The 23858-nt window shown below is 39.9% G+C and overlaps 1 protein-coding gene across 3 annotated transcripts in view; it reads left to right on the forward strand.

Annotated features, from left to right (window-relative positions):
- The window catches only part of LOC126419052 (glycoprotein-N-acetylgalactosamine 3-beta-galactosyltransferase 1-like), a 190099-nt gene that overhangs the window by 145192 nt on the left and 21049 nt on the right, over positions 1-23858 (forward strand). For all 3 annotated transcript variants that reach the window (XM_050086122.1, XM_050086123.1, XM_050086124.1), the window contains 3 exons: positions 2699-2840; positions 17446-17672; positions 21808-21959. In XM_050086122.1, coding sequence (XP_049942079.1) covers positions 2699-2840; positions 17446-17672; positions 21808-21959 — 521 coding nt within the window. The remainder of the gene's footprint in view (positions 1-2698; positions 2841-17445; positions 17673-21807; positions 21960-23858) is intronic.

Below are 23858 nucleotides of genomic sequence, written 5' to 3' on the forward strand. Positions count from 1 at the left end.
ACTTTTTCTGACTTCTTACTTTTCAAACACTTTTGAAAGTTTGTTGTCTTGTCGACTCCTACACATGCTTGTGGCTCATCAGTTTCCAATTGTGATGACAGATCAAATCTGTTTTCCACATTCACAACAATACTGTCTGAGAAAGTCATATTCCTATGTCTTCTATAACCTGTTGTCACATCCCAACTCTTTCCCTTCTCCCCCTTAACCAATCACATTTCATCATCATAGTGTCTGTAACATGTGAATAGCTGGCCACAAGAGTGGACTTCCATGACGGTGAAGACTGCAGGCCATTTCTGTGGTTATCTCTAATGGATTGGGCCTGCTGATCTGAAGCTCATCATTTCCCACTAACATACAGGCCCTGCCCATTGGATCTAATCTCACATGTCTGACCACAGGCCAGGTCTGTTTGTGTGTGGTGTAATGCAGTGGGCTTTTATGATTTATCTGTGGACCCAGGACTTTGGTGCTCCTCGGCAGGCCAGAGAATTTCAGGAATTGTGACTGTGTCACTGCAAGTACATTGCACAGTGTGTTGCTTTATAAACATTTTATTTAATTTAGTACATTTTGGTACTTCAAAAATAGTTTATATATTAGAAAGTATGGGTGATAAAAAGAAGAATATTGTGGCAGACACAGGCAGTTTGTACGATATGTACTCACGTATTTCTTGAGAGAGAGAGAGAGAGAGAGAGAGAGAGAGAGAGAGAGAGAGAGAGAGAGAGAGAGAGAGAGGAAAAAAAAACACACATGCACTCAATACCTGTAAAATAAGACACAACACAGTGGGTAATGCCCGAGAATAATGAACATAGTAGAACCAACATTTTATTGGTGGTCACTTATAGTGTTAGTTTACACAACTCCTCCCTGCCTTGTACAGTTCTTTCAAGAGGCCTACCTTTTTCTGAGGTTTCTTCTGAAATCAGTGACGGTATTTAAAATCTGTCTTGTGACGCCAAAGAAATGCATATTTGCCACCAAATGTCTTTTGTTTTATTGAAATAAAATATCATCAGTGTTCTTAATGAAACACACATACCATTTGGCCTGCTTTCTTCATCTAAAAACAGTTCATTACAAAAAATGTGGATATTATTACTTAAGATTTTTGCTTGCACATTTAGAAGTACAGAAGTCCTTAAGTTTTTTCAACTTATGTCTTTACTTGACCTTGAGATCTCAAAATTTGTAAGGGAAAAATGTTAAAATTTATCAGGAAATCAGGGAAATACCAGGGAATTTCACTTGGGGAAACTTGTGGCAATCCTGTAGGTAATTCACCCTTAGTGTACGGAGAGAACAAAATGTTTCCATTCAAAGACTGTACAGTCCAGAATCGGTATTCCAGTCAGGAAAAATATGAGCATTAAGGCGATCATCACACTGATACATCAGGTTGAAGGTATTCATTTGGTTCAAATGCCTCTGAGCACTATGGGACTAAACTACTGAGATCATCAGTCCCCTAGAACTTAGAACTACTTAAACCTAACTAACCTAAGGACATAACACACATCCATGCCCGAGGCAGGATTCGAACCTGCAACCGTAGCGGTCACGTGGTTCCAGAATGTAGCGCCTAGAACCACTCTGCCACTCTGGCCAGCTATTCATTTGATAAAACACTGTCCTGTTGCATGAAGAAGTTTGCAACTGCCAGCTGCAAATCATCCTACAACAGGAATTGTTGACCCTTAAAGGTTTTTTTTTAAAAAAAACAGACTGAGGGTGTGATAATTACATGGGAAGTGATCAGGACCATAGGGCAGGTGCTAGAGTGACTGTCACTTGAGGTGGCCTATCTTGAGTGGTAAGATGTTTGTGATTGGGTCATGCATTATCATGAAGCAGTAGCACCTCTTGTCGCACACTGTTCCATAATTGGCAGATTTCAATAGACATTCTGCCCCATACACATTATTCTCTTGATGGATGTCCACCAATGTTTGTCCTATGGAAATCAAGAAAAGAATAACAGCATGTCATTCCTGTTTGGACACATTTGGTGGTAAAGTCGTCATAGTTCGCGTTTCTGCATTTACCACATGCATGGTTGGTAAGATAAAAATGCCACATTGATCCCTTGTCTAAATGTTGGTGCTTGTATACTCATATTGGAGTGCTATGATGTTTACATGCTGCAGCCATGCCCTCAGACTAAAACTATTGAACTATATAAGAATATGATTGAGTCCATGTCTGACCATCCTCAATTAGGTTTTCCTCAAATCATTGTCGAAACATACCGTTATGTTTTCCTTAGAAAGCCTACAGTCAATTCTCTTCACCATCCTTGTCCAGTGGAGCCAGTGTTTCACCATTAATGGCCTTAATGCTGACATAATGGGTCTCTAACTTTTCATCTTTGTTGTAAGTGCAGATGGTATGCAGAATGCTGTTATATGTGATTTTTTTTATGAGTGGACTGTTAGGCAATAGTGTTAGCATGTGTTTATCTAAATTGGGATTCATTTCTTGAATACTTAAATGTAAGTTTACCTTGTGATGTTGAACTCTCGGCATAACTTTGTGATTGAAATATTGGTAGCATGCATTTTAGTTGAATCGCCTTTTTTCATGCTGTGTTATTGAGATGTCAGCATGCTCTTGTAAAACTTGTTGCCTCAATGTTTTGTCATGAACTTCATTTGTATTAATTACTTGGCATTATTTTTGCTATACACAGATTCCAGACTACCCACAGTGGCCCTCAAAGTACCAGAAGGACGACAGCATCTATGGGCTAAGACACAAGCTGCCTTCAAATATATTGTCCATGAAGGCTTGTTGGAGAGTATTGATTGGGTGCTTAAGGCTGATGATGACACGTCAGTATCTGTAAAATGTAGTTATAGTTTTTCTTTCGTATATATTACAAATATTTAAAGAGAGAAATAAGGAGCTGCAATAGACTTGTTGTGGCATAACTGTCAAGGGTAAGATGTAAATTCCCTAGCACCGAAAAGTCCTCTTTGTGCAAGTTGAATCATATAGTCTAGCATAAAATACAATATTCTGAGTAAAGAAAGAAATGAGGGAGAATTTTCAGAGCAGCATACTGATCTACCAGCACATGGTAAGCCAACAAAAGAAACCGGTGCTGTTTGAAGTTTTCCTGACATAATAAATTCTTCGAAGGTTCTGAGTGTTGTCAGATGTTAACACTCATCTTGTGATATTTGATTGAATGACTTGGTATTTTATTTATTTATTTATTTATCAGGTTCTGTGGGACCATGCAATCCAAAGCTAGTTGGTTGTGGAAGGAGTCAGTACATATTTTACAGAATGTTGAATTAGAAATTTTGTAAACAGGTAATTAAAGAATTAATAAAGCACAAACAATAGTTGAGAGATTGTATGAATGAATAACATTTCTGTTGGGAGTTTATTGAAAATGAAACATAATGAATAATGCACACTTTTCTGTACAGTGCTTAAGGAAATGTTATCCAAGTTCATATCATTTTTACATCTAGTGTTCAATGAATGAATTTTGCAGTTTCTTCTGAATGAGTCATTGTTATCAACAACAAATCCCAACATGAAATATATGTACAGGAATACCAACATTAGAATTCCAAGACACTTCAACATAGGCCTTTGCGAAGTTCGCAAACTGATATTTTCGATTATTCTGACCACCCCTTTCTGGACAAATAAAATATTTGGTGAATGGACAGAGTTGTCCTCAAAATATAATAGAGTGAAAGCAAACGAAATAAACAAGCCCTGTCACAGACAAGGAGATTATCCTTGCAGTGTAGGTAGCAGCATTCAGTTTCTGCACAAGTTCTTAATGTGATAGTGGTACTTGCAAAAAAGCTCTCGATCTACCATCATCCCGAGAATTGAAACCGATTGACTTCACTAACTATTTTGACCACCTTGTGAGAGTAAAAATTCACTTTTATAAGAGTTCTGTGTCAGAAACTGCGTGCATAGCGTTTTGTTGCAGTAAAACATGAAACTGTTGTCTGAAATCCATGTGCTGATGCAACTGTTTACTCTATCAGCTATATCATTTACATTATGTTTCACATCTTTTAAAATAACACCTGTGTTATCACTGAAGGGGAAAACTGTTGAGTTACCTGTCATGCTTAGTGGCATATCATTGATAATATATGAAGGAAAGCAAGAGGCCCAGGACAGAAATGTGTTGCACATGTGTTTAACATGACCTAAGAAAGTTCTAAATCTCTTCCCTGTATGTTGCACTGGAGGACAACATTCTGTTTACATTTATAGAATTTGTTGTGCGGTCCACACAATCGAATGCTTTCGCTATATAGAAGGAAATATCTACTGTTCTTTACCTATCATTTGACCCTGATAGTACCTTACACATAAAAGAATAAATTGCATTTGATATGGGAAGCGATCCTCAAACCAAGCTGCAAATGTGACAGCAAATTAGGTGTCAGAGATGTGCTGCTACTCATATATATTGCTTTCTCAAAAACTTTCCAAAATACCGATGGCAAAGAAATTGCCAGGTAATTGTGTACATCAACCTTTTCATCCTTATTATAAAGTGGTTTCACCAGACAGTATTTCAGTCTGTCAGGAAACTGAGCACACTAACAAGGCACACTGCACAGGTGTCATAGTACAGAACTAATATATGCGACACTGATCTTCATAATCCCACTTGAAATTTCACCATTCCAATAAAAGTGATTTAATACTTAACTGATTTAATACTTGATTCAATTCTATCTTTGCTTGTCCCAATAAAATTTTAATTTAACTCGCCAGTTATTGACAGGAAGAGATAATAAACTATTATGCACAACTCTGGTGGATCGTTGACAGTTTCATTCTCTTGCAAGAGTGGAGGTAATGTGTTTATAATTCACATCCTTCCCTGGTATCACTTTCACAATTGGTGGGGTCAGCAGAAGAAAGTACCCTCAATTTAGTAAGGTTGTATTTTCAGATGTACCACATGCTAGTAAGAAGCATTTCCCTTCGAATTCCTAGAAAGCACCATCTACTGTAAAAGTTCTTTTCTATGCTGTATTTATATTCTTGCGTTTGGATTTAGATATATCTATCTATACCTGCATATACATACATTCTCCACAAGCCATCATATGGCGCATGGCAGAGAGTACCTTGTACCATTAAAAGTAGTTTCCCTTCGTGTTCCACTTGTAAATAAAGTGAGGGAAAATCATCTGTCTGTATAACTTTGTATGAGCCACATTTTCTTGTAGCTTGTCTTTGTGGTCCTTATGCAAAATATATGTTGGCAGCAGTAGTGTCATTCTGCAGTCAGCTTCAAATGCCAGTTCTCTAAATGCTCTCAATAGAGTTCTTCAAAAATAATGTTGCCTTCCCTCCAGGAACTCCCATTTGAGTTCCTGAAAAATCTTGGTAGCACTTGCATGTTGTTAGAATCTACCCATAACAAACTAGTAACTTGCCTCTGAATTGCTTTGATATCTTCCTTTAAGAACCACACTTTCCTAAAATTCTCCCAGTAAACTGAAGCTGTACCATACACCTTCCCTACCACAATCCTCACATGCTCATTTCTTTCATATCACTTTGCAAAGTTGTGCCCAGATATGTAAATGATGTGACTGTGTCAAGTAGGACACTATTAATGCTTTATCTGAACATTACAGGGTTTTTTCTGCTCATTCACATTAACTTTCATTTTTCTACATTTGGAGCCAGCTGCCATGCATCACACCAACTATAAATTTTTTTAAAGTCATCTTGTACCATCCTACTCAGGAGGACATCATTATCAGGAGAAATAAAACTGGCATTCTACAGATCAGAGCGTGGAATGTCAGATTGCTTATTCAGGCAGGTAAGTTAGAAAATTTAAAAAGGGAAATGGATAGGTTAAAGTTAGATATAGTGGGGATTAGTGAAGTTCCGTGGCAGGAGGAACAAGACTTTTGGTCAGGCAAATACAGGGTTATAAATACAAAATCAAATAGGGGTAATGCAGGAGTAGGTTTAATAATTAATAAAAAAACAGGAGTGTGGGTAAGCTACTACAAACAGCATAGTGAACGCATTATTGTGGCGAAGATAGACACGAAGCCCACGCCTACCACAGTAGTACAGGTTTATATGCCAACTAGCTCTGCACATGATGAAGAAATTGAAGAAATGTATGATGAAATAAAAGAAATTATTCAGATAGTGAAGGGAGACAAAAATTTAATAGTCATGGGTGACTGGAATTCGGTAGTAGGAAAAGGGAGAGAAGGAAACATAGTAGGTGAATATGGATTGGGGGGAAGAAATGAAAGAGGAAGCCACCTGGTAGAATTTTGCACAGAGCACAACTTAATCATAGCTAACACTTGGTCCAAGAATCATAAAAGAAGGTTGTATACATGGAAGAACCCTGGAGATACTGAAAGGTATCAGATAGATTATATAATGGTAAGACAGAGATTTAGGAACCAGGTTTTAAATTGTAAGACACTTCCAGGGGCAGATGTGGACTCTGACCACAATCTATTGGTTATGAACTGTAGATTAAAACTCAAGAAACTGCAAAAAGGTGGGAATTTAAGGAGATGGGACCTGGATAAACTGAAAGAACCAGAGGTTGTACAGAGTTTCAAGGAGAGCTTAAGGGAACAATTGACAGGAATGGGGGAAAGAAATACAGTAGAAGAAGAATGGGTAATTTGAGGGATAAAGTAGTGAAGGCAGCAGAGGATAAAGTAGGTAAAAAGACGAGGGCTGCTAGAAATCCTTGGGTAACAGAAGAAATATTGAAGTTAATTGATGAAAGGAGAAAATATAAAAATGCAGTAAATGAAGAAGGCAAAAAGGAATACAAACGTCTCAAAAATGAGATCGGCAGGAAGTGCAAAATGGCTAAGCAGGGATGGCTAGAGGACAAATGTAAGAATGTAGAGGCTTATCTCACTAGGGGTAAGATAGATACTGTCTACAGGAAAATTAAAGAGACCTTTGGAGAAAAGAGAACCACTTGTATAAATATCAAGCGCTCAGATAGAAACCCAGTTCTAAGCAAAGGAGGTAAAGCAGAAAGGTGGAAGGAGTATATAGAAGGTCTATACAAGGGTGATGTACTTGAGGACAATATTAAGGAAATGGAAGAGGATGTAGATGAAGATGAAATGGGAGATACGATACTGCGTGAAGAGTTTGACAGAGCACTGAAAGACCTGAGTCGAAACAAGGCCCCGGGAGTAGACAACATTCCATTAGAACTACTGACGGCCTTGAGAGAGCCAGTCCTGACAAAACTCTACCATCTGGTGAGCAAGATGTAAGAGACAGCCGAAATACCCTCAGACTTCAAGAAGAATATAATAATTCCAATCCCAAAGAAAGCAGGTGTTGACATGTGTGAAAATTACTGAACTATCAGTTCAATACATCACAGCTGCAAAATACTAACTCAAATTCCTTACAGACGAATGGAAAAACTGGTAGAAGCCGACCTTGGGGAAGATCAGTTTGGATTCCATAGAAATATTGGAACACGTGAGGCAATACTGACCCTACGACTTATCTTAGAAGTTAGATTAAGGAAAAGCAAACCTACGTTTCTAGCATTTGTAGACTTAGAGAAAGCTTTTGACAATGTTGACTGGAATACTCTCAAATTCTGAAGGAGGCAGGGGTAAGATACAGGCAGCAAAGGCTATTTACAATTTGTACAGAAACCAGATGGCGATTATAAGAGTTGAGGGACACGAAAGGGAAGCAGTGGTTGGGAAGGGAGTGAGACAGGATTGCAGCCTCTCCCCAATGTTATTCAATCTGTACATTGAGCAAGCAGTGAAGGAAACAAAAGAAAAATTCGGAGTAGGTATTAAAATTCATGGAGAAGAAGTAAAAACTTTGAGGTTCGCCGATGACATTGTAATTCTGTCAGAGACAGCAAAGGACTTGGAAGAGCAGTTGAACAGAATGGATAGTGTCTTGAAAGGAGGACATAAGATGAACATCAACAAAAGCAAAACGAGGATAATTGAATGCTATTTGGGGAGCAAAATAACTGATGATGGTCGAAGTAGAGAGGATATAAAATTTAGACTGGCAGTGCCAAGGAAAGTGTTTCTGAAGAAGAGAAATTTGTTAACATCGAGTATAGATTTAAGTGTCAGGAAGTCGTTTCTGAAAGTATATGTATGGAGTGTAGCCATGTATGGAAGTGAAACATGGACGATAAATAGTTTGGACAAGAAGAGTATAGAAGCTTTTGAAATGTGGTGCTACAAAAGAATGCTGAAGATTAGATGGGTAGATCACATAACTAATGAGGAGGTATTGAATAGGATTGGGGAGAAGAGAAATGTCGCACAACTTGACTAGAAGAAGGGATTGGTTGGTAGGACATGTTCTGAGGCATCAAAGGATCACCAATTTAGTATTGGAGGGCAGCGTGGAGGGTAAAAATCATAGAGGGAGACCAAGAGATGAATACACTAAGCAGATTCAGAAGTAGTTACTGGGAGATGAAGCTTGCACAGGATAGAGTAGCATGGAGAGCTGCATCAAACCAGTCTCAGGACTGAAGACCACAACAACAACATTGTACCATCCTACAGTCACTCTTCTTTGACACCTTCCCATATATCACAGCATCTTCAGCAAACAATTGCAGATTCCTGCCCATCCTGTCTGCCAGATCATTTATGTATATAGAAAATAATAGTGATCCTATCACACTTCCCTGGCGCACTCCTGACAATACCCTTGTCTCTGATGAAAACTCACCATCGAGGACAACATACTGGATTGTATTACTTAAGAAGTCTCTCATATCTGAGAACGTATTCCGTATGTTTGCATCTTTAATAGTCTGCAGTGGGTACCATGTCAATTGCTTGTCAGAAATCTAGAAATATGGTGTCTGCCTGTTGTCCTGCATCTGCAGTTTGGAGTATATCAAGTGAGAAGAGGGAAAGCCGAGTTTCATGCAAGCAGTACTTTCTCAAACCATATTAATTTGTGGGCACTAGCTTTTCGCCCTCTTGTGGGCACTAGCTTTTCGCCCTCTTGTGGGCACTAGCTTTTCGCCCTCTTGTGGGCACTAGCTTTTTGCCCTCTTGTGGGCACTAGCTTTTTGCCCTCTTGTGGGCACTAGCTTTTTGCCCTCTTGTGGGCACTAGCTTTTCGCCCTCTTGTGGGCACAAGCTTTTCGCCCTCTTGTGGGCACAAGCTTTTCGCCCTCTTGTGGGCACAAGCTTTTCGCCCTCTTGTGGGCACAAGCTTTTCGCCCTCTTGTGGGCACAAGCTTTTCGCCCTCTTGTGGGCACAAGCTTTTCGCCCTCTTGTGGGCACAAGCTTTTGTTGTTAGAATATTCAAGGAGGGCATTAACTGCTGCAGTGAGAAGGAATGGCAATGCCTGGAGCAATAGTCTTGGGCTTTGCCACTCCCAGAAAAGTGCAGTCTTGAGAAAGGAAGTGAAAATAGTCAGGTGTACTGCCAAATATGAAGAGATGAAGTAATGGCTTCTTAGTTTTGTCATTACATTATTCTCTGTGGCCTTCATTGTATATTTATTTATCAGTATTGCCCTGCCATCATTATAGTCTGTAGAGGAAATACTAAGATACAGAGAATGCAATATGTCAGGCCTACAAGACAAATGCTTTGTGGTGAAATAAAATAGGCCATCAGGATATTGCACGTGCTGTTTTGTAACTGTTTCCTTTGGGTCCTCATAAGTGGAGAGCTGCATCAACCCAGTCTTTGGGCTGAAGGCCATCACCAGATCATCATCATCATCATCATCATCTGTTGCCTGAATATAAATCTAAGTTCTGATTGGTGGGGGATAGTTGAGACTGACTTACATAACATTTTGACAACAGTCTGAGCTGTAACTGTCAATGGACTGATGCCAGAGGGCTGCAGTGACTCAGTATACATATCTGTATGCATCCCCCACTCCTTGCATGCACCATAGTCTAGATGTTGTGTTATAGGTTCACACCATACACTGTGTTTGTATCTGTATTGCCCACTTCAGCAGATTCTATATCCACCATGGTATACAATCTTTACATTCTGAACATCAAATTATGATCTAAGCTCTTACAGGTGGATTGAGGAAAAGATTTCAGGCTTTGCTGAGGTGGTACTTGTGAGACATGGCCAATAAGATTTTAGTGAATTAATTCCAGTTGATTATTCTGTGATTGGATCTCAGAAGTTATAGGTATGGACCAGATCCTCTGCTTGGTTGAATTCCATTGAGTGTCCAATTAGAAAAGTGTTCCTGCAATTGCCATATTGATGGGGTGTTTTAAATGAGTATGTTGCTTATGTTTCTCACCATTTATGCATTTTACCAAGGGTAGCAGTATTAGATAGGCTTTGAAGTGGCCACAGAATTCATGATTTAGTACGGTCTTCTAAAGATGCAGTGATATATTTCAATACCACCAGCATATATGAGATACATTGTGAGCACAGTGCTGACTACGCTGGGGAAACCAGAATGCCTGTTAGCACACACATAGCACGGCATGAGTGCTGTCTTGGGTTGGGGCAATACATCAGATTGGTGCTAGTGGAGGCACTGTTGCAATTGTGGGTCTGCTATCAGTGGTATTTTGTCCATAGTTGCAGACATCTTCTCTATGTCTACATCTATGCACGTACTCCACAAGCCACTATACCTCTCTCTCTCTCTCTCTCTCTCTCTCTCTCTCTCTCTCGCCCCCCCCTCTCTCTCTCTCTCTCTCTCTCTCTCTCTCTCTCTCTCTCTCTCTCTCTCTCTCTCTCTCTCTCTCTCTCTCGCCCCCCCCCCCTCACTCTCTCTCTCTCTCTCTCTCTCGCCTCTCTCTCTCTCTCTCTCTCTCTCTCTCTCTCTCTCGCCCTCCCCCCCTCTCTCTCTCTCTCTCGCCCCCCCCCCTCTCTCTCTCTCTCGCCCCCCCCCTCTCTCTCTCTCTCTCTCTCTCTCTCTCTCGCCCCCCCCCCCCTCTCTCTCTCTCTCTCTCTCTCGCCCCCCCCCTCTCTCTCTCTCTCGCCCCCCCCCCCTCTCTCTCGCCCCCAATGATGTCCATTCACTGTCTAAGTGGGATAGGAACAACTGCATATCTGCTTTTTCTAGCATAAATTCCTCCCTAGCCTTCTTCATGGATCTATTAGCTTTAGTAACCCTCATCACTGTATCATCACAATTGCTAATTCCTGTCAGTTTACTGGTAAGCTGTCTATATATTTTCAATACAGTCAGGCCTGTTTGTAATGATGTCTAAAATATTTGTATTGTGTGTGGGCTTTTGAACTAGCTGCTCAAGGTAATTTTCAGAAAACATGTTCAAAAATACTTCACAAGTATATATGTCTGTATTATCTGCTGTGAATACTTAAATGTCCCAGTCTGTAATTGATAGACTGAAGCCTCTTTCAATTAATAACGCATGATATGGGTATTTCTGCACTACTGAGCATAGACTTCTCATGCATTATTCTACAACTGTTATGCAAATTGGGTGGCTGGTACTAGTGTCTACTAGAGTCAAAATTACTCAGATTGACTCTTTCAGCCTTGATAGACAGAATAGTTTTTTGTTGATGGCAATGAACAAATGAAAACTCCCCCCCTCCTACAATGTCTAATCCGTCTTTTCAATATATGTTCCATGGCACAATAAATATTTCAGAGCTTTCTTCTTTGGGTTCCAGCTAGCTGTCATTTCTCAGAATAATTTGAGTGCAACAACTTTCCTGGAGCACAGTAAGTTTGTTTTGAATACTTCAATTTATTGTTAAAATTTTGATAGTCAAAATTTCTCTACATTGTAAGTGGTCTGATTTTGCTCTCTGTTTATCAACTGGTGAGCATTCATCAGAAGATTTCAAACTACCACCTAGCCTAGAAAGACTTCACAAGTACACTACCTCAGTAGCTGTTTCCTTTGTGCTGTGATTCTCTGATCTATCAAGGGGAGTCCTACAATTCTGCACCCCTTAACACAGGTCCAGAAATCTGCAGTCATGTTCATCATGGAACTGATGAAGCCTCTAGTTGAGACCACGTACTCGGCTCCAAAGCAAAGGACCCCAATTAACTATAGATAAAACAATGAAAATTGTGATCTGTACTTGAACCCCATGAGAGAGGCCAGCAGTCTTCACCACTTCTACCAACTGCCCATAGGGATTCAGGTTGGTTCAGAACCCGTGACAGGTGTCAGTGATGCCAACATGAGCAACAACTGGTAGACTACTACCCTCAATAACTGTGGGAGGGCCTCCACCACATCTCAGATGAGGCCCTCCAGTACACACACTGAGTGCACATTGCATTTCTTTCCTGATCTGGATGCTATTTCCCTAAGACTCTCCATAATGTACCTGGCATTGGAGCTCCAATAACTAGTAAACTCCTCAAACTCTGTGTTTGCTCAGACCCCATTAAAGGAGCAGCCACCATTCCATGCAGAGTGAATGGGTGAAGCCAGGCATCCAGCCTCCACATCAAATTCCACATCAAGCGACACTACTGTGTAACAACCATTCACCATGCAATGAGTGCAGATCCCCACATCGAGTGTGCTGGAAGGTGCCCCATCAGCAGAGCCTGTGGGCAAAACATGCGACACCTGAGGTGTCACATGTGATGTGCTGTTTCTCTGCTGTCACTATATCCTAAGGCAACAGCCTGCAGACAGCTGACGACAGCTGTAAGTGTCTTCAGCTGTTTGTGGACTATGGCCAGCTCCTCCTGCATCCACACACAGCTTCACAAACCCTATCATCTATTACAACTGACTTAAAAATCAAACTATGAAAAACAGAAAAGGCTAAATAGGTGAATGCTAGTCTCCTGGTGCTTCAAATCAGTGGAGGCTGGCAGCTGACTAAGATGTAGTCAGCTGTCACTGTCTTTCCAAAACAAACAAACTGACTGACTGACTGACTGTTGTGTGGCTGCGCAAATGTACATGTTTACCATTACTAAAAGTGATACTACAGGACTACTAAGGTGGTTTATGAAGTCATCACAGTCCGACCGTACATTCGGAATCTAATGCATTGCTAGCAGTGTCAATGTTATAACCACACTCACATCTCCCAGCAAAACATGATCAAATATGTTGCTTGTGGTAGAGATGGTTATGAGGGTGATTGACCGCTTTCTTCTTTATGATGTATAACTTGTAATGATGACCATACCATCTCATCCTGTGAATGTCCCATGTATCTTTGAGCAGGCTGTTCAGGAGGTCTGGGAGATGAAAAGAGTACCTTACCCTTTCACTCACAAGTTGCTAGCTAGTCTAAAGACCTGCATTTTACCATCTGGCACTCGCAGTACCATTCTTGCTGTGTCTCACTCAATGAAGGACATGGCCATGCTGACTTGTGACCTGCAATTCAATACTACAGTTGCGAAATTGTCCAGTATCATAGTATCATCCCCATCTTGTTCTTCTACATCTGTGGAACAAGCCTCCAAATCTTCAGCCCCCCCCCCCCTCCCGCCCACGTGATAAAATCACCTGCTACACAAATGGCAGGCCAGGAAGGACAAAAGCAACACTCCCACAAAGATTTTTTATCTCCTTCCAGCCAACAAACATCTGGGTCTTTCTCTGCCAACAATGAAGGCTCTAAGAAATTTAAAAAAAGGGAAATGGTCTTCTCCTTCCTCGACTTGGAAATCCTCTTCAGTAGTGTTGTCACATGTTACTGTCACCCGGCTAACTTCCATTTCACTAGGGCACACTGTCTATCATTTCTCTGCCCTAAAGTCCACAGGCCAACCAAGGGAGAATGCGGATAGCTCCATAGATTTCATTTAAGATGATCCTGCAGCCTCTGTGCCCTGTAACAACGAGTCTTCGAAAACTGGCATTTGGCAGGTGCTGATGTGACTACTCTTTGTTTGTTCTCTTCTCCCCATTCCCAGTTATAACTCTTCTCCAAAGGAACATTTGTGGCACTATATCAAACGAGGAGGAATTACAGCTCCTCTTGGAATCCCAACATCTGATTGTTTTCTGCCTCTAAGAAATGAAATTGCGTCCTCACAATCACTTTGACTTGTGATTTCCCTAAGTCACTTCAGGTAAATTCCAGGATGGTTCCTTTGAAAAGGCACAGCCAATTTCCTTCCCTAATCCAATGGAACCAATGGCCTTGCTGTTTTGTCCCCTCCCCCAGATCAACCAACCAATCTTCCGCTCACTGAAACTACAAAATTCCTAGGACTCATGATAGGAAACTTTCTTGGTCCTCCCATGTCTTACCTGGACACACACTATACTCAGTCCCTCAATGTCCTACATGTCCAAATCAGCAATTCCTGAGTAGCAGATTGGCCCACCCTTCTTCATTTATACCAATCCCTTGTCCATTCAAAACTAGAATGTGGGTGCTTGTCTATTCATTTGCATGTCTGTCCATCTTGTCACCTTAGAAGAATCCACAGTCATCGAATAAGTTTGGCCGCTAGTGCCTTTTACACCAGCCCAGTTGAGTCTCTATTCAGAAGCTGCTGAAGTACCACTGTCCTACCAGTGAGATGCCCTCCTCAGTGAATATGCATGCCATTTGTCTTCCATGCCCAACCATCCATCCTGTGTCCCCTTTTTCGATGACTCACTTGACCACCAGTATGGGGCATTCCCTTCTTCTCTATTACCTCCCAGAGTTCGATTTGGCTACTGCTCCAGCCCCTTAACTTCATGCTACCTTCCACAGTCCTGATTAGTGTGAACCCTCCACTGCCATGACTTTGTCCGGTTTCACATGTTCATCTTGGATGTCATTTGTTTCCCATTTTCAACCTATCCCTATTAATTTCTCAACCTTTGCACGATAGCACCTTCGTGTATAGTAATAGCTCTAAGACCGACCATGGTGTCGGGTGTGCCTTCATCATTAGCTCTGACCATTTTCAGTATTGGCTTCCAGAACACTGTTAGATTTTCACTGCAAAATTCTTCACCCTGTATCAGGCCACCCACTACATCTGGCAATATAGGCTTCTTAATTGTCGGCATATGCCCAAATTCTTTGTGCCCTTCAGAGCCTCTGTGTGCTGTACACAATCCATCCCTTAGTGCAACAAGTCCAAGAAAACCTCCACCTGCTCCCTGTTGAGGAAGCCATTGTTCTGTTCATGTGACTTCCTAGTCACGTTCATGTGATTTCCTAGTCATGTTGGTGTGATGGTAAATGAGACGGCTGACACTGCTGCCAAGACTGCAGTCCTCCCACCTCAGCCTGCTAGCTCTTCTTTCCCTTGGACGATTTCCGTGTTGCCATCTACTGGCAGATGGTGTCACTTTGACATTACCACTGGTATTTTCTTCACAGGAACAAGCTCCAGGGAATTAAACCTGTCTCAATGGCTTGGTCAGCCTCCTCACTGCCCTCTCATTACAAGGAAATCATTTTAGCTAGGTTGTGTATTGGGCACTGTCTTTTTAGCCATCACCATTTAATTTGTGATCCCCCACCACTTTGTGCTCATTGTCATCAACCTTTAATGGTTCACTGTCTCGTGACCCAATGCCCTTTTTTTCACCAGTTATGTTTGAGTGTATATTTGTCGTCTTAAGTTATCGGCCACTCTAAACGACGTATGGGCTGTTGATCGCTTAGGTTCCTCTGCTCTCTCTACAGTGTATGTAGATCTTCCTCCAAGGGGGAGTCCTTACTTTTCGAGATTTTTTTTATATATATATATATATATTTGGGGGGGGGGGGGGGGGGGTATAGAATGGTAGAACTTGAAAGTAGTTGATTCTCATCTAGCAACATGATCATTCCCTCCCTGAGCTTAAAACCTGAATATTGTAGGTAGGAGTAGTTATGATATAAAATGTATATAAAGTTTCAAAACTGTTTAACAACTGATTTCAGTTAATTATAGTGCAGATTTCCTGCCAGAACACAATGTATTGTCATCAAAAACAGAAAACAGTAGACAACTTGGGGCACATGTTCACAAGGGAAGAAATTGGTTTACATATCTTTGGATTCTTGTCAAATCACTTGACAAAGTAAACACATATGTACATAAAGAGCATTTCTGAATGAAACGGTAACTGAAACTAATTTTGGTGTGACTTATTCCAGAGTAGTGCTCCAGCATTATCAACTCTTGTCATATGGGAATAACAACAGACAGTGATTAGATTCAGAGACACATGGCTAGGATTGTAGCTTTTCAGATCACACAAAAATGTTTGAGATGTTCTGGAAACTTAAGTGGGGTCTTTGGGAAAAGAAAGGGTGCTCTTGTTCTCATGAAGCCTAATGGGGTAAATTAAGAGAACCAAGATTCAAAGAAGATTGTACAAAAATCACTATCTCCCTCATCTGTTCCAATAGGCATCATTACAATAAGCTAAGCGAGATTAGGGTGCATACAAAGGTATGTATAGTAATTTTTCCACCACTCATTGTTTGAAAGTCACTAATATTAGTATGAAGTACCCTTTTTCATGTACTGAATGGTGGCTTGCAGGTTTCAGAGCACATAATGGCAGGACTGAAATTTGAAAAACTGATTTCAAAATGCAAAATATGCCACAAAACTGCAAATGCCATATGGCGTTAGAGAACAAATTGAGTTAGCTTGTGATATTGTTCCATTAGAAGCAACATGGTTGCTGTATCACTCTGCTCTAAGTTGTTGTCAACAATGCGCTGTGGTAAAAGCTGTTTATTTTGAGCATATACCATCTTAAGTTACACCGTAATATACATGACACCAAAATCTTTTCCTTTCTATCTGTTTTAATGAGAGATACTAGTTTGCAAAGTGTGTGTGAGTGTGTATTTACAATTAATTTTCTAGCTGTGTGAAACTTTAATGTTCAACATTATTCTCATATTACTCTCACGTATATAGTCCTCTAAGATATGGTATTAAATTTTGGGGGAATACAGGTATCACAAAAAGTTCTTTTAAGCTCCAAAAGAGAGCTATTCATATTCTGAGGGGTGCTGCCTACAGAGAGCCATGTAGAGGACTATTTAAGGAATTGAAAATTTTGACCCTCCCTAGTTTATTCATCTACAAATCAGTATATTTCCTAAAGTCAGATCAAGAATTCTCCTTTCTAAACAGTGAATTACACAACTATCAAACCAGGAACAGGCATGTTTTCCATAGAAATATACATTCAAAAGCCCTGTACCAAAATAGTGTGATGTATCTACCCAAAATAATGTTCAATGCCTTACCACAAGAAATAAAAAAACGTACAAAAACTTTCATATATTTAAGAAAGAAAAGGGCTATCATTAGGTCAAAGAAAATGTTATTTCCCTTAATTGTTGAAAATATAAATTGTTCTCTCTTCCTCCCTCCCCCTCCCCTTCTCCCTCTCCCTCTCTTTTTTTCCATATGACAATTTCTATGTCATGGATAATGATAAATTGAACTGGATAGAATATTTTGAGTAAATGTTAGTGCTGCTATAATTCCTGTGGTTCAACAGGTTCATTGTGATGGAAAATTTACGTCACCTGTTGCTGCCTCTGGATGCCTCACAATCTCTCTTTGGGGGTCTGCGGCTGCGGCCGTTTTCACCAAAGGGCTTTATGAGTGGCGGAGCAGGGTATGTGCTTAGTCGAATGGCAGCTCTCCGATTTGTTGAGCAGGGAATATCTGGAGACCTCGGAGGTTGCCGTAATCCAGGATACAGAGGCGAGGATGTTGCCATTGGTGAGTTGAGTGATCATTCTTAAGTGGTATGGTATCTTGCTGTGGAAGTCATTTAATTTGCTTCTTGTGTTGCTCTTATTGAAATCTGATACTACAGTCTTCAGAAATACGCATCCATGTTGATCCTTCATATTTTATGTCATCCACCCACTTTTGACTGGATCATCTATGATTTTTCTTATCTGTTGGACACCAACAAAGAACTCATCCACTAGTTATACAACATCACTGTTAATTTGTAGAATTTTCTTATTGTGTTGATTATGTATTATTTCAGTCTTTCTATAGTTGGTCTTCAAACCTATTTTCACACTTGCCCTATTGAGTTGTTCCATCAATTATTGAAGTTTAACTGCAATAGAGGCAAAGATCAATGTCTTCAGCAAAATGAAGGTGGGTCAGTCTAATTCCATTAACATACAACCCTTCTTCATTTTCCCAATTAAGTACTTGAAGGAAAAAAACACTCACATTCTGCATATTCAGATTTTATGTGGTGTAAAAACATTATTGCAATTGGTATACAGCATTTCTGTAGTATCATTTATCCTTGCAACCTGAAGTCCTGAAAACAGAAGCTAATCCCAACTTAGGTTTTTTTTATTGCCTTTATATCAAGACTGTTGCTGAAAAGAAACCTGAATACATGTCTCCTAAACAGTCCGCAAAGTGACATCGTTATAGTGCTTGACAATAACTGAAATGAGCACAACCATAATGCACATCACACATTATTGATTTAGAACCTGGATTTCTTAATGTACTATTTCTTTTTGTAGAGACAAAAAGTGTTCTCTGTGAGTAATAAATTAAAAATTGTTGATCTTGTGAGGAATGATGATCCAAAAGGTAATTTAGCTTGTGAATATAATGTACCTGGAGTATTAATCAGGATGATTGAAAGAAGAGAATCGACTTAGAAGTTTCATAAGCGCAATGTGATAAATGTCTTTATAGTAGGTTTAAAAAAACTGGAAAGGTGCCACTTACGCCAAGCTGCAAAATTTCACTTTGATTATATTAGCAACAAAGAATTTATTGGTTCTAATAGATGCTTTTCAAGGTGTAAATGTCATCATGGTATTAGCCAAATGATACTGAAGTAGTAATAAGATCTTCCAGTGGCAAATCTGCTGAATTTCTAGGCAATATAATGGTAGATGAAAGCTAAAATGAACATAAACTGTATAATTGTGAAGAAACAGTTATTTTTTTATTGACTGCTTCCAACCAGAACTTTCATTGTAAAAACAATTTAGGAAAAAAAGGTGGGCCTCAAAATGATAAAGATGTAATTATGCTCCTCTTGGGGTGTAATGTATGGGATTTTGATTATGATGTGTTCCACATTTTAGTATTTGCAGTAGGTGTGACAATGCTGCTATTCAGCTAACTAGACAATCAAGTCCTCAATTAGCAAATCTGCATAAGGGGTAGCAAGTTTGGGACACTTGAAATCTCACATGTGTGAGAGGCCTTACAAATCAGTGATCCAGGCCACATAAGACTACTCAGGGCACCTGTGATACTAGTTAAACTGTAACTGTGCTGCTACCAGATGAGTTTGATGGCCAGAATACTGCATAAGCAACCAACAGCACTCATCCAGCAGAAATAGAATGACTCGCTAAAGGTGAAAGAAAAGAAATATGACAAATCTTGGATTTGTTGATTCTAGCTGTTCACCTATCTGCTTATTATGTAGCAAGCTACTTCAGAATACTTCCTTGCTACCTGCTAAGATGCACTGAGATTAGGAACTATGCAACCTGATGGCAAAGAAAAGAGTGAAGAATTTTTTATGTGTAAGAAAGTCATTGTTGAGTTTGAGGGATCATTAGGCAACAGTTGAGTAGAACAGGGAAAAGGAATACCATAGAAGAAGAATGGGTAGCTTTGAGAGATAAAATAGCGAAGGCAGCAGAGGATTAAATAGTTAAGACAAGGCCTAGCAGAAATCTGTGGATAACAAAGTATACACTGCATTGAATTTATCTGACAAAAGGGGGAAAAAAAACATAAAAATGCAGCAAATGAAGCAGGCAAAAGGGAATGGAAACGTCTAAAAAATGAGATTGTCTGGAAGTGCAAAATGGCTAAGCAGGCATGGGTAGAGGACAAATCTAAGGATTTAGAAGCATATTTCACTAGGGGAAAGATAAATATGGCCTACAGGGAAATTAAAGAGGCATTTGGAGAAAAGAGAAGCAGGTGTGAGACTATAAAGAGCTCAGATTGCAAACCAGACTCTGAATGTGGCTCTCCAGCAGGGATACGACTTCCTCAAATCCTGCCATGAAATGAGATCCATCCTTCATGTAATCCTCCCCACTCCACCAAGAGTGTCTTTCCGCCGTCCACCTAACCTGCGTAACCTCTTAGTTCATCCCTATGAAATCCCCAAACCATCTTCCCTACCCTCTGGCTCCTACCCTTGTAACTGCCCCCGGTGTAAAACCTGTCCCATGCACACTCCCACCACCACCTACTCCAGTCCTGTAACCCGGAAGGTGTACACGATCAAAGGCAGAGCCACGTGTGAAAACACCCACGTGATTTACCAACTGACCTGCCTACACTGTGATGCTTTCTATGTGGGAATGACCAGCAACAAACTGTCCATTCGGATGAATGGACACAGGCAGATAGTGTTTGTTGGTAATGAGGATCACCCTGTGGCTAAACATGCCTTGGTGCACGGCCAGCACATCTTGGCACAGTGTTGCACCGTCCGGGTTATCTGGATACTTCCCACTAACACCAACCTGTCAGAACTCCGGAGATGGGAACTTGCCCTTCAGTATATCCTCTCTTCTCGTTATTTGCCAGGCCTCAATCTCCGCTAATTTCTAATTTCAATTTGCCGCCACTCATACCTCACCTGTCTTTCAACAACATCTTTGCCTCTGCACTTCCGCCTCGACTGACATCTCTGCCCAAACTCTTTGCCTTTACAAATGTCTGCTTGTGTCTGTGTATGTGCAGGTGGATATGTGTGTGTGTGCGCGCAAGTGTATACCTGTCATTTTCTTCCCCCTAAGGTAAGTCTTTCCGCTCCTGGGATCGGAATGACTCCTTACCCTCTCCCTTAAAACCCACATCCTTTCGTCTTTCCCTCTCCTTCCCTCTTTCCTGATGAAGCAACCGTTTGTTGTGAAAGCTAGAATTTTGTGTGTATGTTTGTGTTTGTTTGTTTGTGTGTCTATCGACCTGCCAACACTTTCGTTTGGTAAGTCGCATCATTTTTGTTTTTAGATATAACTTTACATGAAGGTAGATGAACAAATAGTTTGAACTGACTTGTACAAGTTTAAAGTATAGAAATGGCACAATTCAAAAACCCCTGAAAAATGTTTTTTTGCATGTAAAATCCAAATGAAGCAAGATTTTTTTCAAATGGTTAAAACTTACCTCAGTCCTGGGCCAAATTTTAATCATCAGTTGTCTCTAGCCCAGAGTTATTTAGGGGTGACTGTTTTTGCATGTGAAACCCAAATGGTGCATGCAGCAATGGTGCCATTAGCTGAGCTTTAATTTCAGGTCAATTAAAAACTCTTGCAAGAGAATTTAATAGGTTTTCACAAATTGCATGTGCGCCAGCTCCAGTTCACTGTTCAAACTTTGCTTAATATACAGTAACATAGCTACAGTAAAACAGATGTTCAAATAGCCATTGGTCCAGGCTAAACCAAGAGCTTTTTACCCCATGTGCCCCGCTCAGATAGAAACCAAGCACAAAGACCGAACCACCCACCCGCACCCCCCAAACAGCGATTGTGCATTCAACTTTTTCATACATATTTGTTATAGTGTTTCCATGCTGTAATGATTTCAAAATTATATGTTGTTATAGTGTAAAAGAATTCATGCCTGATGAACATACATAGGTAAAACTAGAATTATTCATGAATAACTGTTGTTAGAAATCAAAGTGTTTGAAGTGATATTAAGACCAAAAATGTGCATATCTTAACCCATCATTGATGAGCAGTCTTACCATTCATACTCCCCTCTGCTCAATAAGTACTGTGCTTAGTCAAATAAAAAAAAACTTTGAAGACAACTGTGTGTTTCCTGCTTGACAGCCCACTCTTTTTTGTTTGTTTTGGAGACTGAATAATAATAATAATTTTAGGTCGCTGCATGGTGGCAATAAATGCAACATTTCTGGACAGCCGAGACTCTGATGGGCTGGAGCGCTTTCACGCCTATGGCCCAGAACGAGAAATGGCACCAGATAAGAGAATGGATTGGCTGAAGAATTATTCTTATCACCCACTACAACCTGTAAGCATTCCTTCACAAGTCTGACTATTTTTCTTTCACATTATTATTGTTTCCACAATCTAAAGAATGAATATAATAGGAAAAAAAACTGTAAAACTTTCTGTTGTTATGAAAGAAAACTTTTCTCTCTACTTAGTTCCTACTATCTTTCAGACTGCTGTAACATAGTTGAGACAGATAAAACAAATCAATTTGATTTTCTTCTTAACACAAGTAACGTTATGAGTAGCATTTAATTAAAATTAAGCTATTCATAAGAAAACAAGTCTTTCATGTATGTTTGATATTTGTTTCATTATTCTGCTTTCCATCTGTTTCATTTAGTTCAAATTAAGTGAATTAGTTCCCTGGATGGCTTGTAAAATATTGAAATGATATGGCGCAGGTCAGTTTATACACTATTTACCGTAACTTGTACATAAATATGCCCGCAAATGTGACTTTATATAACAATTTAAGCTATTTTGTTTGGTTAAATAAATAATTATTTAATTCTTGTGAACTACTTTTGGTACTAGGTTCTAAATAATAATTCTTAAATCAAATGATAGTAGTTAAATTTTATCTGTCAGGCAGTGTGAGTATTTTGGCAAGAGAACAAAGACTTTGATACTACTGTTATTCACTCTTTTATGAGCTAATGTCAATTAATTAAGAGTAATGAAGTAAAACTTGAGCTTCTCACAATATATTGAATGTTCAAATAACTTATAAGATGCCTTGACAACCTCCAATTATTCAATTAGATGCATTATCGAGGCACATATGCAACAAGACATTGCTGTGCATGCCAGTTTAAACATACAATGTGTGGGGTTGTCCAATCATAGAAACAAAGAGGTGACAGACAACCAATGTCAGACAAGATAAATAGTGAAAATTAGCCAACCATAGGTGAGCAAATAGCACTGATTCTGTCCTCTTGTTTAACAAGAGATTGAGCAGGATTCCAATCAGAATTTAGGTATAACTGTGTGTGTCTATCTAAAAGGTCACTTGCAAATTTAATACCGACAGTTTTCTTAATAGCACTATTCCAATAATTGGAAGTGGATGCCAAAATTTCATAGAATGGCTAGTACCAAGGTAATGTTATGCAGTGAAAACTTGATTGGGCTATTGTAATTGACTATATTACTATTGTCCTGTACAATTACCCTCCATGATCCTAATGGTATGAGTGGTGTAAGACATGCTAAAATTGCAGAGAAAGTGGGAGATACCCTCCTTACACAGACCAAAAAGATGGTTAACCACTACCCTAAAAAGTCCTTGATTTTAAATGATTGTCCAAAAACACACTTTATGCCGTGTTTCTTCAGAAACAACTAATTCTGTGTGAATGTTACCTGTGTAAAACAAAACAGCCATAGACTTAGGTGCCATCTCATTATTCTCATCACTTACCTGATTCACAGTTGGTTGTATTGTAAAGCATATCCTACTTTTCTATGAACCAAAGTGTTGTGTCTAGACAAGACAGCCTAGACACAATGAGAGGAAGCCGAAAGGCATGTGCTTAAACTCACGCAGGCTGGCGTGAGGTCTGAAACAGGATACATAATGAATGCTATAAAGAAAAGTACGTAGCTTCTGGAATACTTAACTTTAATCCATAATTGTATAACATCACTATTGTACGGATATAATCTCCATTTCAATATACTTGGTGATGGCGCCTTGCTAGGTCGTAGCAAATGACTTAGCTGAAGGCTATGCTAACTATCGTCTTGGCAAATGAGAGTGTGATTGTCAGTGAACCATGGCTAGCAACGTTGTCTGTACAACTGGGGCGAGTGCTAGTAAGTCTCTCTAGACCTGCCGTGTGGTGGCGCTCGGTCTGGTATCACTGACAGTGGCGACACGCGGGTCCGACGTATACTAATGGACCACGGCCGA

The sequence above is a fragment of the Schistocerca serialis genome, chromosome 9 (genome assembly GCF_023864345.2).
Source record: "Schistocerca serialis cubense isolate TAMUIC-IGC-003099 chromosome 9, iqSchSeri2.2, whole genome shotgun sequence".
In the NCBI taxonomy this organism is placed as follows: Eukaryota; Metazoa; Arthropoda; class Insecta; order Orthoptera; family Acrididae; genus Schistocerca; species Schistocerca serialis.